The sequence below is a fragment of the Amphibalanus amphitrite genome, unplaced genomic scaffold, assembly GCF_019059575.1.
Source record: "Amphibalanus amphitrite isolate SeventyFive unplaced genomic scaffold, NRLGWU_Aamphi_draft 001502F_arrow, whole genome shotgun sequence".
Lineage (NCBI taxonomy): Eukaryota > Metazoa > Arthropoda > Thecostraca > Balanomorpha > Balanidae > Amphibalanus > Amphibalanus amphitrite.
Window position 1 is genome coordinate 86,284 of NW_024882995.1, and position 20,007 is coordinate 106,290.

General features: G+C 55.2%; 1 protein-coding gene across 2 annotated transcripts in view; it reads right to left on the minus strand.

The window, feature by feature from the left end:
• LOC122373478 (muscle M-line assembly protein unc-89-like) overlaps positions 1–16,896 on the minus strand; it is a 56,235-nt gene extending 39,339 nt beyond the window's left edge. For both annotated transcript variants that reach the window (XM_043351582.1, XM_043351580.1), the window contains exons 1-3: positions 16,700–16,896; positions 8,033–8,155; positions 1,210–1,388 (exon numbers count right to left, since the gene is read on the minus strand). In XM_043351582.1, coding sequence (XP_043207517.1) covers positions 1,210–1,388; positions 8,033–8,155; positions 16,700–16,834 — 437 coding nt within the window. In that variant the 5' untranslated portion in view covers positions 16,835–16,896. The remainder of the gene's footprint in view (positions 1–1,209; positions 1,389–8,032; positions 8,156–16,699) is intronic.
• Between the last annotated feature and the right edge of the window lie 3,111 nt (positions 16,897–20,007).

Sequence of the window (20,007 nt, forward strand, 5' to 3'; positions counted from 1 at the left end):
CTACTAACGTTTCGGACTGGAAAACCGAGACGGCTAACAGCGTCAGCCGTCATGTCACGGTCGGTCCGGACCAGTCCCGAGGGGCTGCGTCCCCACCAGTCTCTCCTGAGCTCCCCGGCACGCCGAGTTATGCACGGAGTCCGTGATGGGCAGACGGACACATTCCGGCGGACTGCCGTAAGATTGTGAGCAGCTGCCGACTGAGTGCGGCCATATCGCAGTAGTGTTGGCGACACCCGACACGGTCCGAGGGCAGCCGGCCAGACGGGCCAGTCTGGCAGCCCGGTCCGTGACGTCATCACAGTCCGCTGGACTCCCCCGCGGGTCGCGGCTGGGGGCCAGCGCATCACTGGGTGGGTAAGCTACGACAGAGTGTCCCTCCGGCCAAAGAAAGCTGGATAAATTCAGTGGACGGTATTAGATGGAGACCGTAAAAATACTAAGCCGTGTGGATGATGAATAATCATGGTGAAACACCACACTTCAATCAAAACTGAAGGAAAAAAGTAACAGCTACCGCAACGCTGCAACTAATTTGTCGTAATAAAGTAATTTCGCTTATTTCTAAAAATGTCATAAACATATCGTCACAAGCACTTACTCTATACACCATTCTAATTGATCTTTTTTTTTGCATTGGGAGTGCTTACAAATGAGACGGGGCAGCCCCTATACCTACTTACTTTTCAGAAGCTATCCATGGAAGCAAGAATAGGGAAGATTATCAGTTTAGTTGATTATGACAATTTAGTTGATAGGCAGTGAAGCATTGCTTCACAAAATATCACTATGCTTATTGATGGACTGCTTAGATTAAAAGCCGGCAGGCAGCTCAGTCAGACATCAGCAGTCGGAGCACCGGAGGCAGTCGAACCGCCCGGCAGTGACGGCGACATATGGGCGGCCGACGAGCGACACGATACCAATGACGGATGGCCGCAGCCGAGCGGGCGGCGCACTGCGGGAATGGCTGGGGATGAAGAGAAACGGAGGACTTCGCTCAGGGGCGGCCCACAAACAATACAATATTCCATGCATCATATACCCGGCACCACGGACCTGTGGAAGGCGACGCTGTGCAGCCGTGTGGAGGGGCCTGTGGAACTGACCTGTGGAAGGCGACGCTGTGCTGCAGTGTGGAGGGGCCAATGGAACTGACCTGTGGAAGGCGACGCTGTGCTGCAGTGTGGAGGGGCCTGTGGAACTGACCTGTGGAAGGCGACGCTGTGCTGCAGCAGCTGGCGGCGGCTCTCCAGCTGGCCGTTCAGGTCGCGCCAGGCCAGGCCCAGACTCTCGGCCATGGCCGAGTACACCTCGGCCTTGGGCTTCTGGCTGGCGATCAGCTGGTCGGCCTGGTTGAGCAGCTCCTCCACCGGCGACTGTTTGCTCTGAAAGGAGCCGGACGGGGGGGGGGGGGGGGTCAGACCACACTCCCACAGCACAGCAGCAGTGCATCCCGGGGAGGCGGGACGGGGGGGTCAGACCACACTCCCACAGCACAGCAGCAGTGCATCCCGGGGGAGGCGGGACGGGGGGGGGGCAGACCACACTCCCACAGCACAGCAGCAGTGCGTCCCGGGGGAGGCGGGACGGGGGGGGGGGGGTCAGACCACACTCCCACAGCACAGCAGCAGTGCATCCCGGGGGAGGCGGGACGGGGGGGGGTCAGACCACACTCCCACAGCACAGCAGCAGTGCGTCCCGGGGGAGCCGGACGGGGGGGGGGGGGGTCAGACCACACTCCCACAGCATACAGCAGTGCGTCCCGGGGGAGGCGGGACGGGGGGGGGGGGGTCAGACCACACTCCCACAGCACAGCAGCAGTGCGTCCCGGGGGAGGCGGGACGGGGGGGGTCAGACCACACTCCCACAGCACAGCAGCAGTGCGTCCCGGGGGAGGCGGGACGGGGGGGGGGGTCAGACCACACTCCCACAGCACAGCAGCAGTGCGTCCCGGGGGAGGCGGGACGGGGGGGGGGGGTCAGACCACACTCCCACAGCACAGCAGCAGTGCGTCCCGGGGGAGGCGGGACGGGGGGGGGGTCAGACCACACTCCCACAGCATACAGCAGTGCGTCCCGGGGGAGGCGGGACGGGGATAGCGCGCGGAAATCGTCAGGGGACGACTCATGACTAAAAGAGACCAACAGGGACAGCCATCATATGTACCTAGTCATTATATCTTTTTCAGGATACATTTAAAGAGCGTAAGTTTTTAGTGGTAGACCGCGAATCTCGACATAGGGTGCCTTCCATGAAAAACCAGCATATAAATTATTGAACCAGGTTTAGCGCCAGCCGGGCACTACGATTGAAGTCCAAGGAATCACGTGCAGAGCAGAGCTAGCTCAAACATAATGTCTGTTACAGGATCAGTGAGATTGGGCATGACCGTGAGCGGACCAAAATTGGATGGATGTCATCGAGACGCTCAAGAGACATCTGTGAAGCCATACAGGCTAGCGACAACGTGAAATGCTCCAAAGACAGAAGCGCGCCGGAACAGAATCACTTTGCCAGGCCAAATCCGGTCGGTTGCATTACTGTGTGCAGTGTTTACCGCTCAGATCATCTGGCAATGCCGCGCAGTAGTCGGCTCTGCAGTATTGAACCCGGCATCAGATCCGTCCGACCGTGCCGGCCCGGCTCCCGCTGTCAATCAGACTGACGCAGCTGAGCGGCCAGGGACAGTGTCCCGTCGGAGGGGGTGGGTCGGCTCCGCCAACTGAGCCACCACTGCACTGGGACGGGACATGGAGGGGACAGACTGTACCCGGGACAGAGACGGACTGTACCCGGGACTGGGGCGGTCCGTCGCTGGGACTGGGACGGTCCGTCGCTGGGACTGAGGCGGTCCGTCGCCGGGACTTGGACGGTCCGTCGCCGGGACTTGGACGGTCCGTCGCCGGGACTTGGCGCCCGTGCCAGGAGCCGGGCCACGCCCCGGGCGGGAGAGAGGATGGTACGAGCAGAGAGCCGAGTCAGCCAGACAGTGGACAGAACGGCGAGCCGAGCGGTCAGACGGTAAGACAGGCCTGCTGGTCGAGCGGACCAGACACGGCATGGGCCGGCAGTCCCGAACTACCGACAGCTCTGCCCGGACCACATCGGCGCCCAGAGGAGGCCCAGCGCGCCGATGGACTCATCAGAGTCCCCAACAGCCCGGCGGAGAGGTGCTGCGGTCACGGCAATTACCGGCGACTGTGATTAGCAGCCGCCGTGGCCCGCCACTGCCGGCCGGCGCGCTCAGGGGAGCCAGAATAACGCCGGCGTAGAGAGGTGCACGTCAATATTCCCTCCGAGTCCAAAAACCTGACACCTGCGTAAGATGCTATCAGGCCCCATCAAAGTTCGTAGCTAGTAGCGTCTGAGGAGGCATTATGAAAGTGGTCAAAACATTGTCGGCAAACTGAACTTACTTTCCTGTGATCAGTATGCACTACTCTGCCCGCCCCCTACCGTTGGATGGGAGAGAGGGGAGAGGGAGAGAGAGAGAGAGAGAGAGAGAGAGAGAGAGAGAGAGAGAGAGAGAGAGAGAGAGAGAGAGAGAGAGAGAGAGAGAGAGAGAGAGAGAGAGAGAGAGAGTCGGAGAGAGCGGCGGGGAGGAGACGTCTGTGCCGACAGGTGATCAACAGAGGAGAGGTCGAGCGCTAACAAACACACGCTCCGGCCGGTGTGTGTATATGGACCGACGGGCCGCGGCCGGCGGCGCCCCGTCCCGCCCCACACCGGATGCAGCGCCTTTGTTGGAGGAGACAAGACCGCCTCACGGAGACATTCACTGAGTGAACTGTACAGAAAATCACACTCGCGCAATCATATCAAATCACATTTAAACTGGAGAAATGAGAACTGCATCCAAACAGCGTAAGAATAAGTTCAGCCGTATTCTGGGAAGCTGGCCGACGCGCCCCGATGAATGAGCCGCTCACAGCGCCTGCAGTGGGTCCGCACTCTGCAGCTGCGTGTGTCGGAGGGAGCGGAAGGGCCGCACGTGCCCGGGCGTTACTGTAGCGCCGGCACGTCTTCACAGGTTAGGCAGCTGACATGACGGAGACCGGACGGCACCCGACGCGCGGCACGTGCGGCGGCGCGCAGCGCGAACCCGTGTCCGGGGCGAGCGCCTCACCACGGCTGGATGGGCGCCGCGCCGCCACGGACCACTGGACAGGTGCCAGAGCGCCCCTGAGCCGCCCAGCCCAGCACGACGGCGACACTGGCAGTGGCTGAAGGCGATGATATGCGAGCCAAACATGTCACGGCGCCGGAACTTCGGTAGATTTATGAACTGAAATTGTTTAAATTCAAAGTCATAGTAACCGAGAAGCATAAGGATAGGGATACCATAAACAATGACCCACATGACATTTAAAAATGGAATTAAGATCGAGTAGAGCCATTTGCGAGTTCTCCATTTTAATTCCTACTCCCTCATACAGCTGTTGCCCTGCCCGGCCCGACTCTGACAGTCGGGTCACAGACTCAGTCGCGTCACCCAGCAATGTGCCTCGGCGGTCGGCCGGACTGTGATGCGTCAACACATCGACACCCTGCGACAATGAGGCCGTCCCAGACAACAGACGGTGACCGAGCGACCATTACGAAATCGGTCCGCAGCGTCCGGCGGCGGAGACGTGGGGCGGCCAACAGAGCGGGCTGCCGGCGGCGAACTGTTCCGACCCGACTCGTAAACATAACTCTGAGACCTCCAAAAATAAAGACGGGTGCATAAATGTTTGCACTTTCCGTTCTAAGCGTGCTTATAAAAATGTGATCCGAGGGTTTATGATTCAGTTGTTTATAAATTTCATGAGATAACGGGTGGTCAGTATGAAACTGGACAAAATTTGATTAAGTATAGCTTCTCTAATTATGGACAGATTTTAATTATTTTTGGCAGGTGAATACTTCCAGTTATTGTATATTACCAGCTCATATTTCAACTTTCTGCTATTAACTAGAAGAAAACATTGCGCCGGTAAGTCAGCAAGCGTTCCGGGACCTGTTCGCGGAAGTTTGTGAAAATAACACAAATTACAAAAATGCTACCATTATGCGTCACATTACGCCATAGGGTGTAACCAGATCTTAAGAATATGTGATCATCGATAAACTCTGAGGACTTGCAGATGTTTTGCATGGTGGGAATCGCAAGATCACCAAGAAAAGGCTCATTCAGCACCGGAAGAAACAAACCGGCGCCGTCACCGAACAGTTGGGGCTCTCCTTGTGATCTCTGGGAAGAAATGTTGGAATCTTCAAAACATATGAACAATTAATGCGTCAAGAAGCAGGAAGCAGGTACAAAAATAGGATAAAGGTGACGGAGGCACAATTTCGAACACAGAAAACCCGCCTGCGCCGTCTGTCACAGGGTCCAATGCAGGGTAGCAAAAACATGGAGGTGCATATGGACGATGAATCTTATTTCACCTGCAGTGGCAGCCAAATGCCTTCCATTGTCGAATTTTACACCTCAGCTGGTGGAGACACTATTCCACATGTGGATCGCACCTTCGCTTTCGACCTGAGAGCAAGCATCCACTCGAGATGCCCGTCTGGCTTGCCATGCGTCCGAGGGGCTCACGCGTCCAGTTACTTGCCGAGCACAGGCAATGTAAAGGGCGAACTGTGCTATGAAAAGTGTTTGAATGGCGCGTTGCTACCACTTCGTGAGTCTCAGAACACAGAGCATGATGTTCTGTTAGGTTCCGACCTTGCAACAGTCACAGTACGCGCGCTAGAACACGAAACTTCTTGAGGAGGCTGGGGTGCCCGAAATAGCACGTGACATGAACCTGCCATGTACCCCTCAGATTTAGCCCATTGAGGATCTGTGGGGGCTCATCAAACAGAGAGTGTATAAGGGAAGGTGACAGGCCAGCTGAGACACTCAGTTGAAGCGGAAAATCCAGCAGGTCATACGTCAAATCGACCCGGAGGTGCCGCGAAAGACAATAGCGGGGCTGCCAGCGCGCGTGCGCTTGGCGGCTGACAGAGGTCCGGTGTCACATATCCATTAGAGCGATCGTGATCACAACAAAATAATGGCACGGTAACGCGATTTTCGTTGCTTTTGCTTGGAAACTTTCGACACAGTAACAATTCAAACTTTGTCCAGTTTCATACTGACCACCCGTTAGGTAATGGCCTAAACCTCAGGCAGGCAGTGACTGAGAATTGCTATGAGCTCATTTTTAGAACTGTGAGAGCAGAGCTGAATTGTGCGGTCATAGTTCACATCATATGTCGTCCTCAGTTCCACTGCCCGGAGCTGGGCCCTCTCAGGCCCGCTGTGAGGGTGTGAAAGCTCCGCCAGCTCGCCGGGAGCTGCGCTGTCTGTTTATACCGGCCCATCCTGTGCCGGGCGGGGGCGGGGCGGGGCGGGCTCCTGGCGCCGCCGCCGGCCCCGGCTGGGTCAGGAATGCCGCGCAGCCGTCCGCGCCGGCAGGGGGTGACCGGTGAGCTCAGTGGACGCCGTCTCACCATCCGCGGCCCAGCCGTCACACAGGCTGCACACTGCACAGGCCTCCTTTGAACCTCGAGTTATCGCCCAGTTTTGAGACAGCACAAAGAAGAGGGTGATGCATCCAGTGTTGATAAAACAGGTGACTGTATTAAAGATAGGAGCAATAGCTCTGAATTCAGAACAATGCCGCACTAACATAGGCGCAATGTAGCAATTGAAAACAACGCAAAGAGTTGCTACTATTTACAGATAGATGCTCGATGCTGGTTTCCTGCGTCACACAGGCCATTATTTTACCTTCCCGATTAAATAACTAGGCTGGTCAATAGGGGAAGTTGGGGGAACGCCGAAGACTTTTTTTTTCTGACGCCCGTAGCACGCAAGGTAGACAACATACGCTATTCTTGCTGGCGTCATTCGAGAGGCCAGTCTTTTGCCTTTCAAACATACCAGGCGCATTTGATGAATTCGCACACCGTTAAGCGCACAAACTAAAAATATCAAAGAAGTGACTTTTTCGGCGTTGCCCCGGACTGCGGGGAAAGCCGAAAATGGGAGAAATGATCTACGGGGAATGCCGACATTGATGTTTTACCATTTTATCTCAAACTTTATCCAGAATTCATCAAAGCTGACACACGTTTCAAGAGATTGAGGACGCGGTGCACACTGGAAGTTATAATTGTGTGATATAATAAGAAAATGCCAGGTAAATCATTCCTTATAGGTAACAAGCCGTTGTGTCGGTTGAAAGTGTAATTTGTGTGACTAAAAATACGCGTTGCTTTTCTACAGCAGTAAAGTCCACGTAGCGTGCTTTTAACACGTGCGTAATCGCACGTTTTCGGCATTACCCCAGCCAGCCATACTTTCATTTGCAGGCCCATAACTTTTCAACGTGCTGTATAAATTTCAAATAGGCAGCACACTTATGCAAAGACATGCTGAAGATTACTTAACCGAATTGGCCAGACAAACGGTAGCATAATGAGTAAAAAATGCAGCTTCAAAGGCGCATGTAGTACAAGGGAAACGTACCTTGAAAACGCTCTTGGCGCCCTCACAGTCGAAGTATTCCGAATGACGACTCGTAACAAACATGCGATAATTGTAGTCACTTAAGCTTCAGAGCATCACTGACAGGTGGCATTCATGTCTTACGGTTTTCGAAATATCTCGAATTTCGGCTTTGCCCCAACTCCGGCATTGCCCCAACATCCCCTACACAAAGGTCACCAGCCCGGCAGAGCTCAGTGTATCTAGTTCTACACGTGTTCAGCCGCAGCACAGCCGTTTGACGGCGGTGTCGACCCTGCCCAGCTGGCACTCACCGTACACCTGTGCGCTACACACAGCACACCGCGGCGGCCGGGGGCGACCCTACCGCGAGAGACCAGCGTTCCTTACCGCAAGTTTCTGCAGCACCTGCAGACCAGCGTTCCTTACCGCGAGTTTCTGCAGCACCTGCAGACCAGCGTTCCGTACCGCGAGTTTCTGCAGCACCTACAGACCAGCGCTCCTTACCGCGAGTTTCTGTAACACCTGCAGACCAGCGTTCCTTACCGCGAGTTTCTGCAGCACCTCGTCGTGCTGTTTTTGGAGCAGCTGCGCCTCCTCCAGGCTGTGTCCCAGGTGGGTCAGCTCCGGGCTCATCTCCAGTACCTTCAGCTCCACCCATTCTCGGCTCTGGAAACGAAAGCAACAAACCCGTCACGAATAGAGAAATGCAGAGTCTATTTAGCCAGGGCTCATGGAGCGCTGGGTGGCATAAATCAAATTGACCAGAACGCCTAAACTGTCCGACACTGCACCCAATAAAGTATGTACTGCACAGTGCACACGCCGGTCGCTTTGGTGCTCGATGAGCGCATGTAAGCTGTCCAGCAACACACCAGACAGAATGCCGTAAACATAGACTGTACCGCAATACACCAAACAGAACGCCATATACAGACTGTCCCGCAGTATGTACACCGAACGCCGTATACATAGGGTGCCCCACAGCACACAGAACGCCGTAGACATAGACTGTCCCGAAGTACACCGAATGCCGTGTACACTGTACACAGACTGTCCCGCAATACACGGAACGCCGTAAATGTAGACTGTACCGCAAAACACCGAACGCCGTATGCCTAGACTGTGCCGCCTTACACACACCATACAGAGCGCCGTATATGTAGACTGTCCCGCAATATACCGAACGCCGTATACATAGACTGTCCCGTTGTACACCGAACGCCGTATATGTAGACTGCCCCGCAGTACACCAGGCGCCGTATATGTCGACTGTCCCGCAGTACACTGAACGCCGTATACATAGACTGGCCCGCAGTGCGCCAGACGCACGCATTGCATCACAATCTAGTTTATGAATATTCATCATTATTTATAGGGCCACTGTGAGGCATTGCAACATGGCTTCACTAGCCTGCCTACACAAATACAATTGTAATTCATATTAGCTACTCCTTTTTCCGCTATTATCATGCCTACGTTAACTATTTTCCCTTATCATAAAACAAAACCCCGCCCCCGACTAGAGGTTCAATGTCGACCGCACGCGCCCACGTCAGACGAAGAGCGATGAGTGACGGTGTCTGAAACAACACAACGTTCTCCGACAGACGGGCTTTGTTCCTCTCAGGAGCCAGGCCCGGCCAGGTCTCCCGGTCCAACATTTCACGCGCGGTGTGCAGGTCGCCAGACGCAGCCACCGACCCCGCCAGGTCAGCCGGTCGGGTCGCGCCCCACCTGCGCCCTCCATTCCCCATAGGACCGCTGCCGCCCCTGGGACGGCCACACAAACAGAGGCGGAGGGGGGGGGGGGGGGGGGCGGGGGCTGTCGGCGCCGCCGGCCAGGCTGCCAAATGGCCGGCCCGCTCGGCCCCTGACGGAGCGCCTGTCGGGAGGGTGACGCTAGAGCGGCGAAATTAGCGCCTCCGCGCTGATAACGGACACTTCAATGTCAATGCGAACATACTGCTGTATGTAATTCGGTGGCGATGATACTAACGCTCACAACATCCTTTATGCACACACTGACTGGGTGGCAATAGTGCGGCGGCTGCTGAAGTGGCACTCCGCCAACATCGGCTTTGAGCGGAACCAGCAGCGTCGGACGACTCTGCTCCAACAATGCCGGCCCCCGCCGTGTACCCGGGGCCTTTCCATCCTCCAGCACACAGGTGCTAATCAGCCGGGCAAACGGGCGCAGTGAATTGTACCGGGTCTGACTCGACAAACAAGCCCGACGTGCAGCCGCGGCAAACACGCCAGCGACCTGGCGGCTATCAACAATAGCCAGTAACTGCCACCACCGGCGGGCAAAAACGCTGCGACCCCGCACGGCCATGTAAGACCGCGCTATTCGCTAATCCTTATTACTGTTTTTAATGTGTGCTTTTACGACTGTTATTCCTTTCAATTATTTAGACAGGTATAGGGGGTCGATAAGGCCGGATTAGATCACACTGTCCCATGTACATACTATAGTTCCGCACTGGTAGTGAACTTACTCCCCATCGTCACCGCTGCCCTGCGACTCTCTGCGCCTGGTGCGTGGCCTGTCACTCTCCACCGGCCGTCGGAGGGCCGCACGCAGTATACCCAACAGGTCACCACCGCTCTGCGGCGGACCGCACGCAGTACCCGCCGCTCTGGGGCGGACCGCACGCAGTACCCACCGCTCAGGGGCGGACCGCACGCAGTACCCGCCGCTCTGGGGCGGACCGCACGCAGTACCCACCGCTCAGGGGCGGACCGCGCGCAGTACCCGCCGCTCTGGGGCGGACCGCACGCAGTACCCGCCGCTCTGGGTCGGTCGTCAGACCACCTGCGACGCCGCGGCGCCGTCCAAACAAACTGACCGCCGCGCACGGGCCGGGGCGGGCGGGGGGAGGTCGGCTCTGACCCGGCTCACAGGTATATACGGCCGGTGTACGCCGCGGGCGGCGGAGAACGGGGAGACGAGGAGAGGGGAGAGGGGAGAGGGGGCGCCGATGAAACATAGCCCGGTCAGCGGTGAGATGGCGTCTATTTCAGGAGGCTGAGGCACCGACGGGAAATGCCACAGCCCCCGGCCACGGTGGCAACCGGAGGCCTCCTACATCGAACGGTGGCTTTATACTGGAAAACTTCAATTAAACTACAAATGACTTTGTTGATTCAACTTTAAATCATGAATGAACACCAAATAACAAATCTGCCCATGTCCTTGTTAAGCAAAATTAAAGCTTCGGAAACGTTACTGCAAGCTTTTGAATGGCCTATAAGTGCGGCATTGCAACAAGATACCAGCACCACCTCAAAGGCCAGCCCCAGGCAGTGGTCAGTCATCTCCGCTGACGTCCAGCACGCCGGCAACAGCCTCCCGTCCCAAATCACTCCCCGGAAGCGTCTCACACATCATTCTGTTCCGCGGCGGCTCGTAAAGCTCATTTGTTTAACCCCATTTCTCGGCACCTGACGGGCGGGCTGCGGGCCCTCCGGCGCCGCGGCTGTGTGAGGCGCACTGGAGGGGAGCAGCGCGGCGCCCTGCTCTCCCAGCCGGCCGTCTCAGCCAGTGACAGACGCCACTCGGCCGTGCAGAGAACGGCTGGGCGGGGGGGGGGGGGCAGGGACCGGGAGCACGGCGGCCGCAGAGTGAGGTCTGCCGCTCTGTGCCTCTCAGAGCGCATCGGCCCACCCGCCCCAGACCGGCACCTTTGAGGGCAGCACGGGCCGAGACAGCCGTGAGAGGAGCCCTTCACTTCGGAGGGAGAGATCAAAGTGTGAGACGAACAGCAGTTCCCGGCAAAAAGATATTCAAAGGAGCGCGACTGGGTGGCGCAAAAGATGACCGACAGACTGGTGAAGATTGAAAAGACGAAATAATTTATCTTACGGTAATTTATTCTCCCGTCTCCCACATCCAGCCAAAATCCAACTCTGCATGCTTATTCCGATATATCTTCCTCATTCACACCACAAGACACGAGCAAGGAAAAGTGTTATTCAGAGGGCCACTCCATTCAAACGCCTCCCAACACTGTTCCGGTAGCTATACAGACCCAGCGCGGGCAGTCCCAGTTGTTCCAGCCGCGCCGGCCGTCCCTGGCCGCCTGGAACCGCCGCTGGCCTCCGTCAACACGGTCGGGCCGCGCCGGCTGAAAGCGGTGCCGTCGTCGTACCGGCAGGTTGACGTCACCCGCTCCCTCTGCTCCCACCCCAGACAGGGCATCGTCCCACCCCGCCCATCCCTAACCGCCGGTCATCGTCCCACCCAAACTCAGGAGTCCGCCCAGCCCCCAGATGTTTGTCCACTTGAAGCCCGTGCCCTAATCCCGACCTCACAGGAGTCAGGAATCATTCCTTCCCGAAGCCAAGCTGCCCTTCAGCTGGGAGGGCTTCCATCCCGCCCAAAACTCGGCCGCAGCCCTCGCTGAGCGCGGACGGGGCCGGGCGCGGCGCGGCGGTGAGGCCGGCCGGACCGACTCGGTTTACACGTGCGCGCCCGGTGGACCCTGCCCGGCTGCACGGCCGCATACGGCCCGGGTACGGCGGACCGGCCGAATTCCATTCCGCAGGTGCCCGGTGCCGCTGGCGGAGGGATGGTGCCAGGGGGGGGGGAGGAGGTGCCGGGGGCGAGGAGGCATTACCCAGACGGTGCGCCGACGAGCCTCTGGGAAAAACGGGCTGAAAAACGGGCCGTCGACGGATGCAAGTAGGCGAGAAACTGGCGCGAGAGCCAAGATAAGGTGTGGTAATTAATCTGGAATGCCGGCAAATTTTACGTGCATCCCTTGGTAACAAACAAAGCCAGAAGGCACGGTACACACTGATAAATTGAAGATTGGGGACGATACTCACCGACACGAGATAATAGTCATGATAAAGGGTCATCGCAATATAAGAATGCGGTAGTCGACGGACGAGACGAGACGGACGAGACAGCTGCCAGCCGTTTTAATAAAGGTCGCCCCGTGCACCACCAATGTGTAAACGTCGTTGACACTGCGGGCGGCGCAGACCCGCTCTATACATCGCCGAGCCACTCAGCCGGACGACCAACACCCGATGCGCCTCTATTTGTTGTTGAATGTCGAGTGCTCCATGAAGTGCTCCTTGTTGCAATACAACGGCTATGCGAGTGAAGTCAGTTACGCGATCGATCCCCTATGGAGGCCTAGTTGGGACGCACGGGTAACATGAATTATTGGAGCGTGTAGTCTCGCACGGGGCACACCGTTGGTAACGAAAGAACACCGAGTTAGGTGGCCACATTATTCATTGGCTGGTGCGCATTACGACCCATGACACATATACGAAATACATACTTCCGAATGCGATCCATACGCTCAGCATGTGCGCTACCACGACTCAAAAGCCATACCATGCAATAACCGCCCGGCTGAACAGTGAACACCACACCGGGGCGGCGTCAGTGATCGCGCATTCCGAGCCGACCGCCGTCACCGCCGCGCCCCGTGGGACCGTGGGTGTGTGACAGCAGCGCCAATACATGGCGACTCGCCGCCCGCTCCGCCGAGACAGGCCGGCCGGGACAGGCGGCAGGCACAGACCTGGCGCCCTGCCCCGCAGCATGCGTCAGGCCCAAAACTCTCAGAAGTGGCCTGTCGGAGCCGCGGTGAGGGGGGAGGGCGGGGCCGCCGGGACGGCACCGAGAGCCCGGGCGCGGACTCGGAGATGGGAAGCTATCATGACGCTACTAGACGGTGGTAGTCGTTCGACGACGGAGGTAGACCGGAGGGACACAGCGACCCCACCTGGCGGCAGAGTGGATCCGCTGGGGACTCAGTGGGTCCCGCCCAGTGCTGACGGCCATGGGTGCCCTGACCGGTCGGCTGGGCCGGCGGCTATTTATACCGCCGACGGTGAGCTCATAGCGGGCCGAGCCGTTCTCGGCCGGCACCTGCTGCGACAGGCCGGCCGGACTCTGACTCGGAGTCGAGTCCGAGTCCAGCGCCAAGTTTACATCCAGCTCGGAACTTGACAATGACTCGCCGCTGACGCAATGGCTGCTTCTGGACCCGCAAATCGAGTTTCCATTCCAAGTTCAACGCTTATTTTGAGTCTGACCCTTCAATGACATCATATTCTGTGGGCCCTCGCAGATGGTCTGACTCCGAATGCAAACAGTGTTTAGAACAGACTTCAACGAGGGCTTACTTTCATAAAGTAACTTTATAGCGACAGTCGCTACCTGCCGCAGACATCTGCCCGAACGAGCCAGATCAAGCAACGTTCATAGATAGACTCAGAATTCAGAATTCAGAATTCAGAATTCAGAATGTATTTCAAGCTCATCCAGGTAAACATACACCGGCTTTTCATGTGCTTACGTCAGTTGTGGGATAAAAGGCATACACACACGACACTAATACGACATAAAACAATGCAAAAGGCAACTAACCCAATGAAAGAATGCTAAAAGGTACCACACACGAGCACGCTCACACCTGGGGCATTCCACGTCAAATCAAACACCGAAATCCGTCATCCCCTTCGATTTTTCTGAAAATTTGTAGGCAGACTGGGCATGGTTCAAAACTGAGTTACGTATAATATTTTCAAAATTTGATAACGTATCGCTGAGATATAGGTCATCGAATATAGCGAAAAATGCCACACATCAATTTTTTAAATGGCTATAACTCTGGTTCCTTTTCTGGTATCAAAATGATATTAACAGGGTCTTATAGGCAATTGATAAGGCTTTGATTTTTAATTATAAAATTAAATTGAAGTGACCTTGAAATGCATTTGACCTTGAATTAAAACAGAAAAATTTAAATAGCAAAAAACACGTCACCTTCGATTTGGGTAATTTTTACATATTATGTCCGTCACAATGTTCCTAACCATCTGTGAAAAAATTGGAGTGGGCCATTCATAACTTTCGCGGCAAACGCCGTTTTCATGCATCAACATCACGCAACCGCGCGTGACCTTGAAAGACAGAGTCAAGACATGCTTGCTTGTGTACACTTTCTGAAATGAATGATTGCTGATTAGCGATATCCCAAACTCTGCGAGAATGGAAATGCATAGTCATCGTAGTCAAGCATTCACGTTCCATAGTAAAAGTGTCTCAGGCAAACGGTATTTTGCGGTGAATTTTGAGCCGTGTGGAAATGCATCATGAAGTAAATTCAACGAAAACATTATCACGCTACGATATTTTCACGTCTTTTGATCTCCACTATACGAAAGAACATACATTTTTTAGTATGTATGGGGAATTTCTAGTTAATCCAATAATAAATATGGCAGTTAGAGGCCTGCTAAGAGTAACATGTCGCCGGCTGAGGCGGGCTCGGCCGATGCGGGAAACGCAGCAATCACAATTTTGTGTTTACACGTTCATATTTCAATTGTTTACCAACCGATTTTCAAAATTTTTTCGCCATAAGATTGCCTGTACATTTCTTAGTCTTCTCACAAAATTTGACGCGAATCGAAGGTAATCAGCGGTAGGGAGCGCGATGTAAAGACGGAACCGTTCCGTTCCGTCCCGGCACAGTCTACAATTCAGGCGGCGTGTAGCGGTCGGCGCCGGCTGCCGAGCCGCCGCGTTGCTGCGGCGACAGGATGTTCACTTTACACCGCTATTACTAGAACAGTTGTGAACCGATTTTCTTATTGCTTGCACGATGAGATGCCCAATTCAATTCTTGACAGGTAGCCATAATTAATTTCGCATTAATCTTATGAGATATTGGCGAAAAACAGGAGGGGTGGGCGAAATTTGTTCTTCCCCCTCCACTGCGCGTGCTAACATACGTTTGCATATGTGCAATTTTCTTCAAAACTTATGAATGGCCCACTCTAATTTTTTCACAGGTTGTTAAGAATATAGTAGGCAATAAAATATATGAAAATGAGCCAAATCGAAGGTGACGTGTTTTTTGCTATTTCAATATTTGTGCTTAAGAACAGAGTTAAGCAAATTTCAAGGTCATATATTTAAGTTAGTGCAGTTCTAAACAAATGCTTAAGAAATTACCTAAACAGTAAGGTTTATTTCATTCAAATCAAACAAGTACAACCAAAGTTATGGTCGTTCAAAAATATAAAGATGCAACATTTTGTAAAAATTTGATGCCCTATATTTAGAAGACCTGTGGTCAGAATGTGCAAAAAACATCAATGTAATGTCCGGAGCCACACAGGAACTCGCTCACAAATTTATAATGAAATCGCTGATGGTAAGGTGCAAAACAGCCGATTTTTGTTCGATTTGACGTGGAATGCCCCACCTGCATCTGCCGCGCCTGACCCATGTGTATCCGCAAAGCGTTTTTGAAAGCCGCGGTGCGTCCGTCCCGTACGGAGGGTGGTAGGGCATTATATGCTCGGGCCCCCCGGTAGATGAACATTCTCCTCCCTGACTCTGTTCTGATGCGTGGTAAAACAAGATGGTCGTCCTGCCTGGTCGATCTCTGCCTCACACTCATCGCCGTTCGAAAGTGACTCGCTAAGTCAGCCGGTTGTTCGTAGGTGAGGATGGCTTTCAGCAGACACAGTGTACGATACATCACGAGGTCCTCGGCAGGCAACCAGTTCAACTCGCTAACAACTCGCTAGACGTAGGCCTAGTGCGCTATGTCTGTGGGTGTCTGTGTGCAGTACGGTCACTGCTGTTTGTCTGGCTGTGTAATACGGTGTCAGTCACCCAATCAGTGGTAGAACTGGCGTCGGCCGCCACTGTGTCTGTGAGTGGCACGGTAAGCGGAGCGATGCGAGATGCGACGGCGCCGCCCAGGCACTGCTATAAACAGCGCCCGGCGACCGACACCGTGCGGCCGTCCCCGCGCGGTCAGGGCCCGTTCGTCTCACCCACTTACAGAGCGGTCAGGGAGACCGACGGGCCGGGCGATAGGGACAGGGGCCGGGCTGTCAGTCGCCCCCTGCCACTGTCAGGATTGATCCAATGGCAGGGAGGAGAGCTGTCACCGAGAGGAGACCTTCAGTTCAGTCCAAGGTGTCAGAGGTGGATGTAAAAGAAGGAACGCCGCACCTGAGCGGCGCTCAAAGGCATATCAAAGACGATCGTCGGGGGCTGTTAATGAAACAGGGTCATATTCCAGACGCAAATGGGTCAAATCTCAAAATCATTCCCAGACGCTACCGTGCACTAAATTTCGGTCCCATGCAGGCTGACTCGACACCCTCAGGCTCGGCCTCGGCTGACCTCAGCCCAGCCGGTCCGGTGCCCCGCGGCCGTACCTGCAGCAGAGCGATGACGATCCGCGTGGCGCCGCTCTGCACGGCGATCGTCGATAGGGTGGTGGGCACGCGCTGCTCGGGCCCCACCGACTCGAGCCGCCGGCCCAGCGGCGCCTGCTCCGCCTCCGTGGCCATCGCGCGCCGCTCGCCCTCGCGCTCTCCGGGAGTACCACCTGCCGCCGCGCCGGCTCGCCGCCCTGTCCGCCCGAGCTGCGACCGGCCACGCCCGCCGCGACGGCCGGCTATGATTAGACGCCGGCTGGCAGGAGCTAGTCGGCGCCGGCGCACTGCTCACCGGACCGCCCCGGGGGCGCACTGCAGGCGCGCCGCACCACCCGCAGCTCAGCCCCGCCGTCAGGTGGCAGGGTGGGAGCTGAGAGCGGCCGCCAGGTGGCTGGGCCCTCGGCACATCTGACCACCATGCACCCCCCGTGGCGCTGAGATCAGTCTGCAGGACCGTCGGCCGGTGTAGATGGCGCAAACAGCCGCCCCGAACTACCCGCTCGTCACCGCCCGCCCGTCAGCGGTCGCTAGACATTAGACGATCAGGTCGCAGCTCAGTTCGCCGATACCCAACGAACAAATGTCAGCAATGGGAGGGGACCACTGGGTCACCAGGCCAGCCGCCCGCATTTGTCACACTATGCGGGCTGGTGCTGATATGTATACAGCCAGGCGGTGATCCCAATAGCGGCGGTAGTCGGTAGAATCGCTCCGTGAACACGGCCCAATCTCGCTGAAAGACCGCTACCCGCCAGTGGATCAAACGCTCCCCGCAGGAGCGTGACGACGCATTACGAGACTGATCTGAGCGACTCACCACGTGCCTGGAGCTGCACTCGACTGGTAACGTTCTGGATAACATTCCAGCAATGGACATTGGAACTGAAACTGAATAGCTTGACCGTGATAACATGACTCCGAGCTTCACAAACGCCACTTATCAGGACTGAATCTATGCAAATGATCCAGCTGCCTCCAACTGTGACTCTGGATCATCCAAAGTGTGATTTGACTAAACGTTGAAGGTAAACTGGCTCCAATGCTGCCTCGTATCTTTTCAAAGACTGTCGTCTGGGGCCAGCAATGTGTTTTGCTTAATTTGCTATAGACTGCCGTCGACTTCAATTTGTCGAGTGTTTCTAAAATGGCGTCAGACATTTCTGTTTTTATTTACACTGGCACCCGATACCCACTGCCTGTAGGCAGCAGTTATGGTTGGCAGCAGGCAGACCCCAGCGCGAAATATCCCCAGATTACGGAGAGGCCACCATCGCTGGCACCAGACCACCCGAACGGCTCGGGCCAAATCAGATTCACATCCTGTATCCGGACCGGCCGAACAGAGACGCTCCTGTACCCGCGGACAGGCGGAACTACCAGAGGCACTCCTGTACCCGCGGACCGGCCGAACAGAGACGCTCCTGTACCCGCGGACCGGCCGAACAGAGACGCTCCTGTACCCGCGGACAGGCGGAACTACCAGAGGCACTCCTGTATCCGGACCGGCCGAACAGAGACGCTCCTGTACCCGCGGACCGGCCGAACAGAGACACTCCTGTACCCGCGGACAGGCGGAGCTGCCAGAGGCACTCCTGTATCCGGACCGGCCGAACAGAGACGCTCCTGTACCCGCGGACCGGCCGAACAGAGACACTCCTGTACCCGCGGACAGGCGGAGCTGCCAGAGGCACTCCTGTACCCGGACATGACAGAGCTACTCCTTTACCCGAACAGCTGAACTGCCAGAGGCACGGTTTTCCAATCAAAGTGACCACTGACCACAGTATGGTTGACTTAGCGTGACATCGCGTCGGCGCGGTTCATTACGATTACATAACACCGTCCGACCAGCCATACCTACCGTGGGAGAGACGGGCAGCCGGCCATGCGGTACAGCCTACATTCAGGCGCTCACCTCTAACGCCATCTAGCGGCTATGAATAAAGCCCAACGCCGCAGTTCACCGAGCGAAGTAGTTATGTGCATATTCCGGGTGGCCCAAAACAACGTTCCGAACTTTGAATGCCTATATCTAAAATTCGAGTGCAAATAAAGAGCCAAAATTTTCATCAAGGTTGCGTCACTTCTTTCCGCATTGGTAGGTATGCCAAGTTGAAGTAATAACACTGTACCATCATTTTCAAGCCAGCAACCTTATGTTGAATTCAGTAAGACATTTTTGCTTTTTTGCCGATGTTGAACGGTAGTGATGATTGGCTTAGACGTACCATGTTAGAAAAAAAAAATAGAACACGTGAATGAAACCAGCACGTGTGTTGTTACCCTAAATATTTTTGTCCCACTTATGTGCCAAATATTCAAATATTGAGGCAAAATGGTGTAAATTGATGCCATTGGTTTCAACACTGAGTCCTGTTTCGAGCAGAGGGAGTGGCACGGTGCATGGGTTACTGCTGATCGCCCTCAATTTAAGAAGATCAAACAGTAAATCGACCGAATAAGGAAAAAAGCGAGAGGGAATGTGTTACCCTGAGGTCTGAACCATCAATGAGGCTAGTTGCCAGTAGCAGTCATGGCTGCAGGCCGTCGCGTCGAGATGGAAGTGGCCCGTTCACTCACATTTTTTAGTAAACATCTGAGCAAAAAAGTAATTTTTACATGGCATGCTAGAAACACGAAACGTTTAAAAAGTAAATGACCGAATAACATAAAAATCATACCATTTACTGAAAATATATGCCGCATTGTCTGTTAGAAGTTTCAATGTTGTATCTTTATCACTTTCTGAGAAATATTGATTTTAAGTTGGGAACGTTATTTCTGGGCCACCCGATACTTATCAGCTTTCATAAGCTAGTGTAGTAAGCAAATATTTAGGATAGAAATGCAAGGTTCGCTCATAGACAGGAAAGAGCACCCGGAAGGAATTTTATGCGACTGAGCGTCTCTGGTCTCCCTTCAATCAGATAGAGGCATCACACGACCGAGTATTAAAAATTAGCCGAACAGCTAATCCACACCACAGTCCACAATCCACTCCACAAGACTAACCATCATAACCAAAGCAAATACATGGGCTCAGCCGAGACTGCGTCAGTCGAGTCGATGCATTATGTAACCACACTCGAACTGGTTTCCTGCCGTCTGGCGGCCGGGACAGTACCTAATCCCTTCCCGGCGGACACGGCTGCGGTGCAGGTGTTCCGATCTGCCCCCGTCCTCACCCCCACGGAGAGGATCCCAGCCCCTCCCCCGCCGAGCGGGGCACGCCATGAGTCCGCCGTTTGGACTACCCCACCACAGTCGCAGTTTGGACTACCCCACCAGGCGACTGCCGGCGCCTC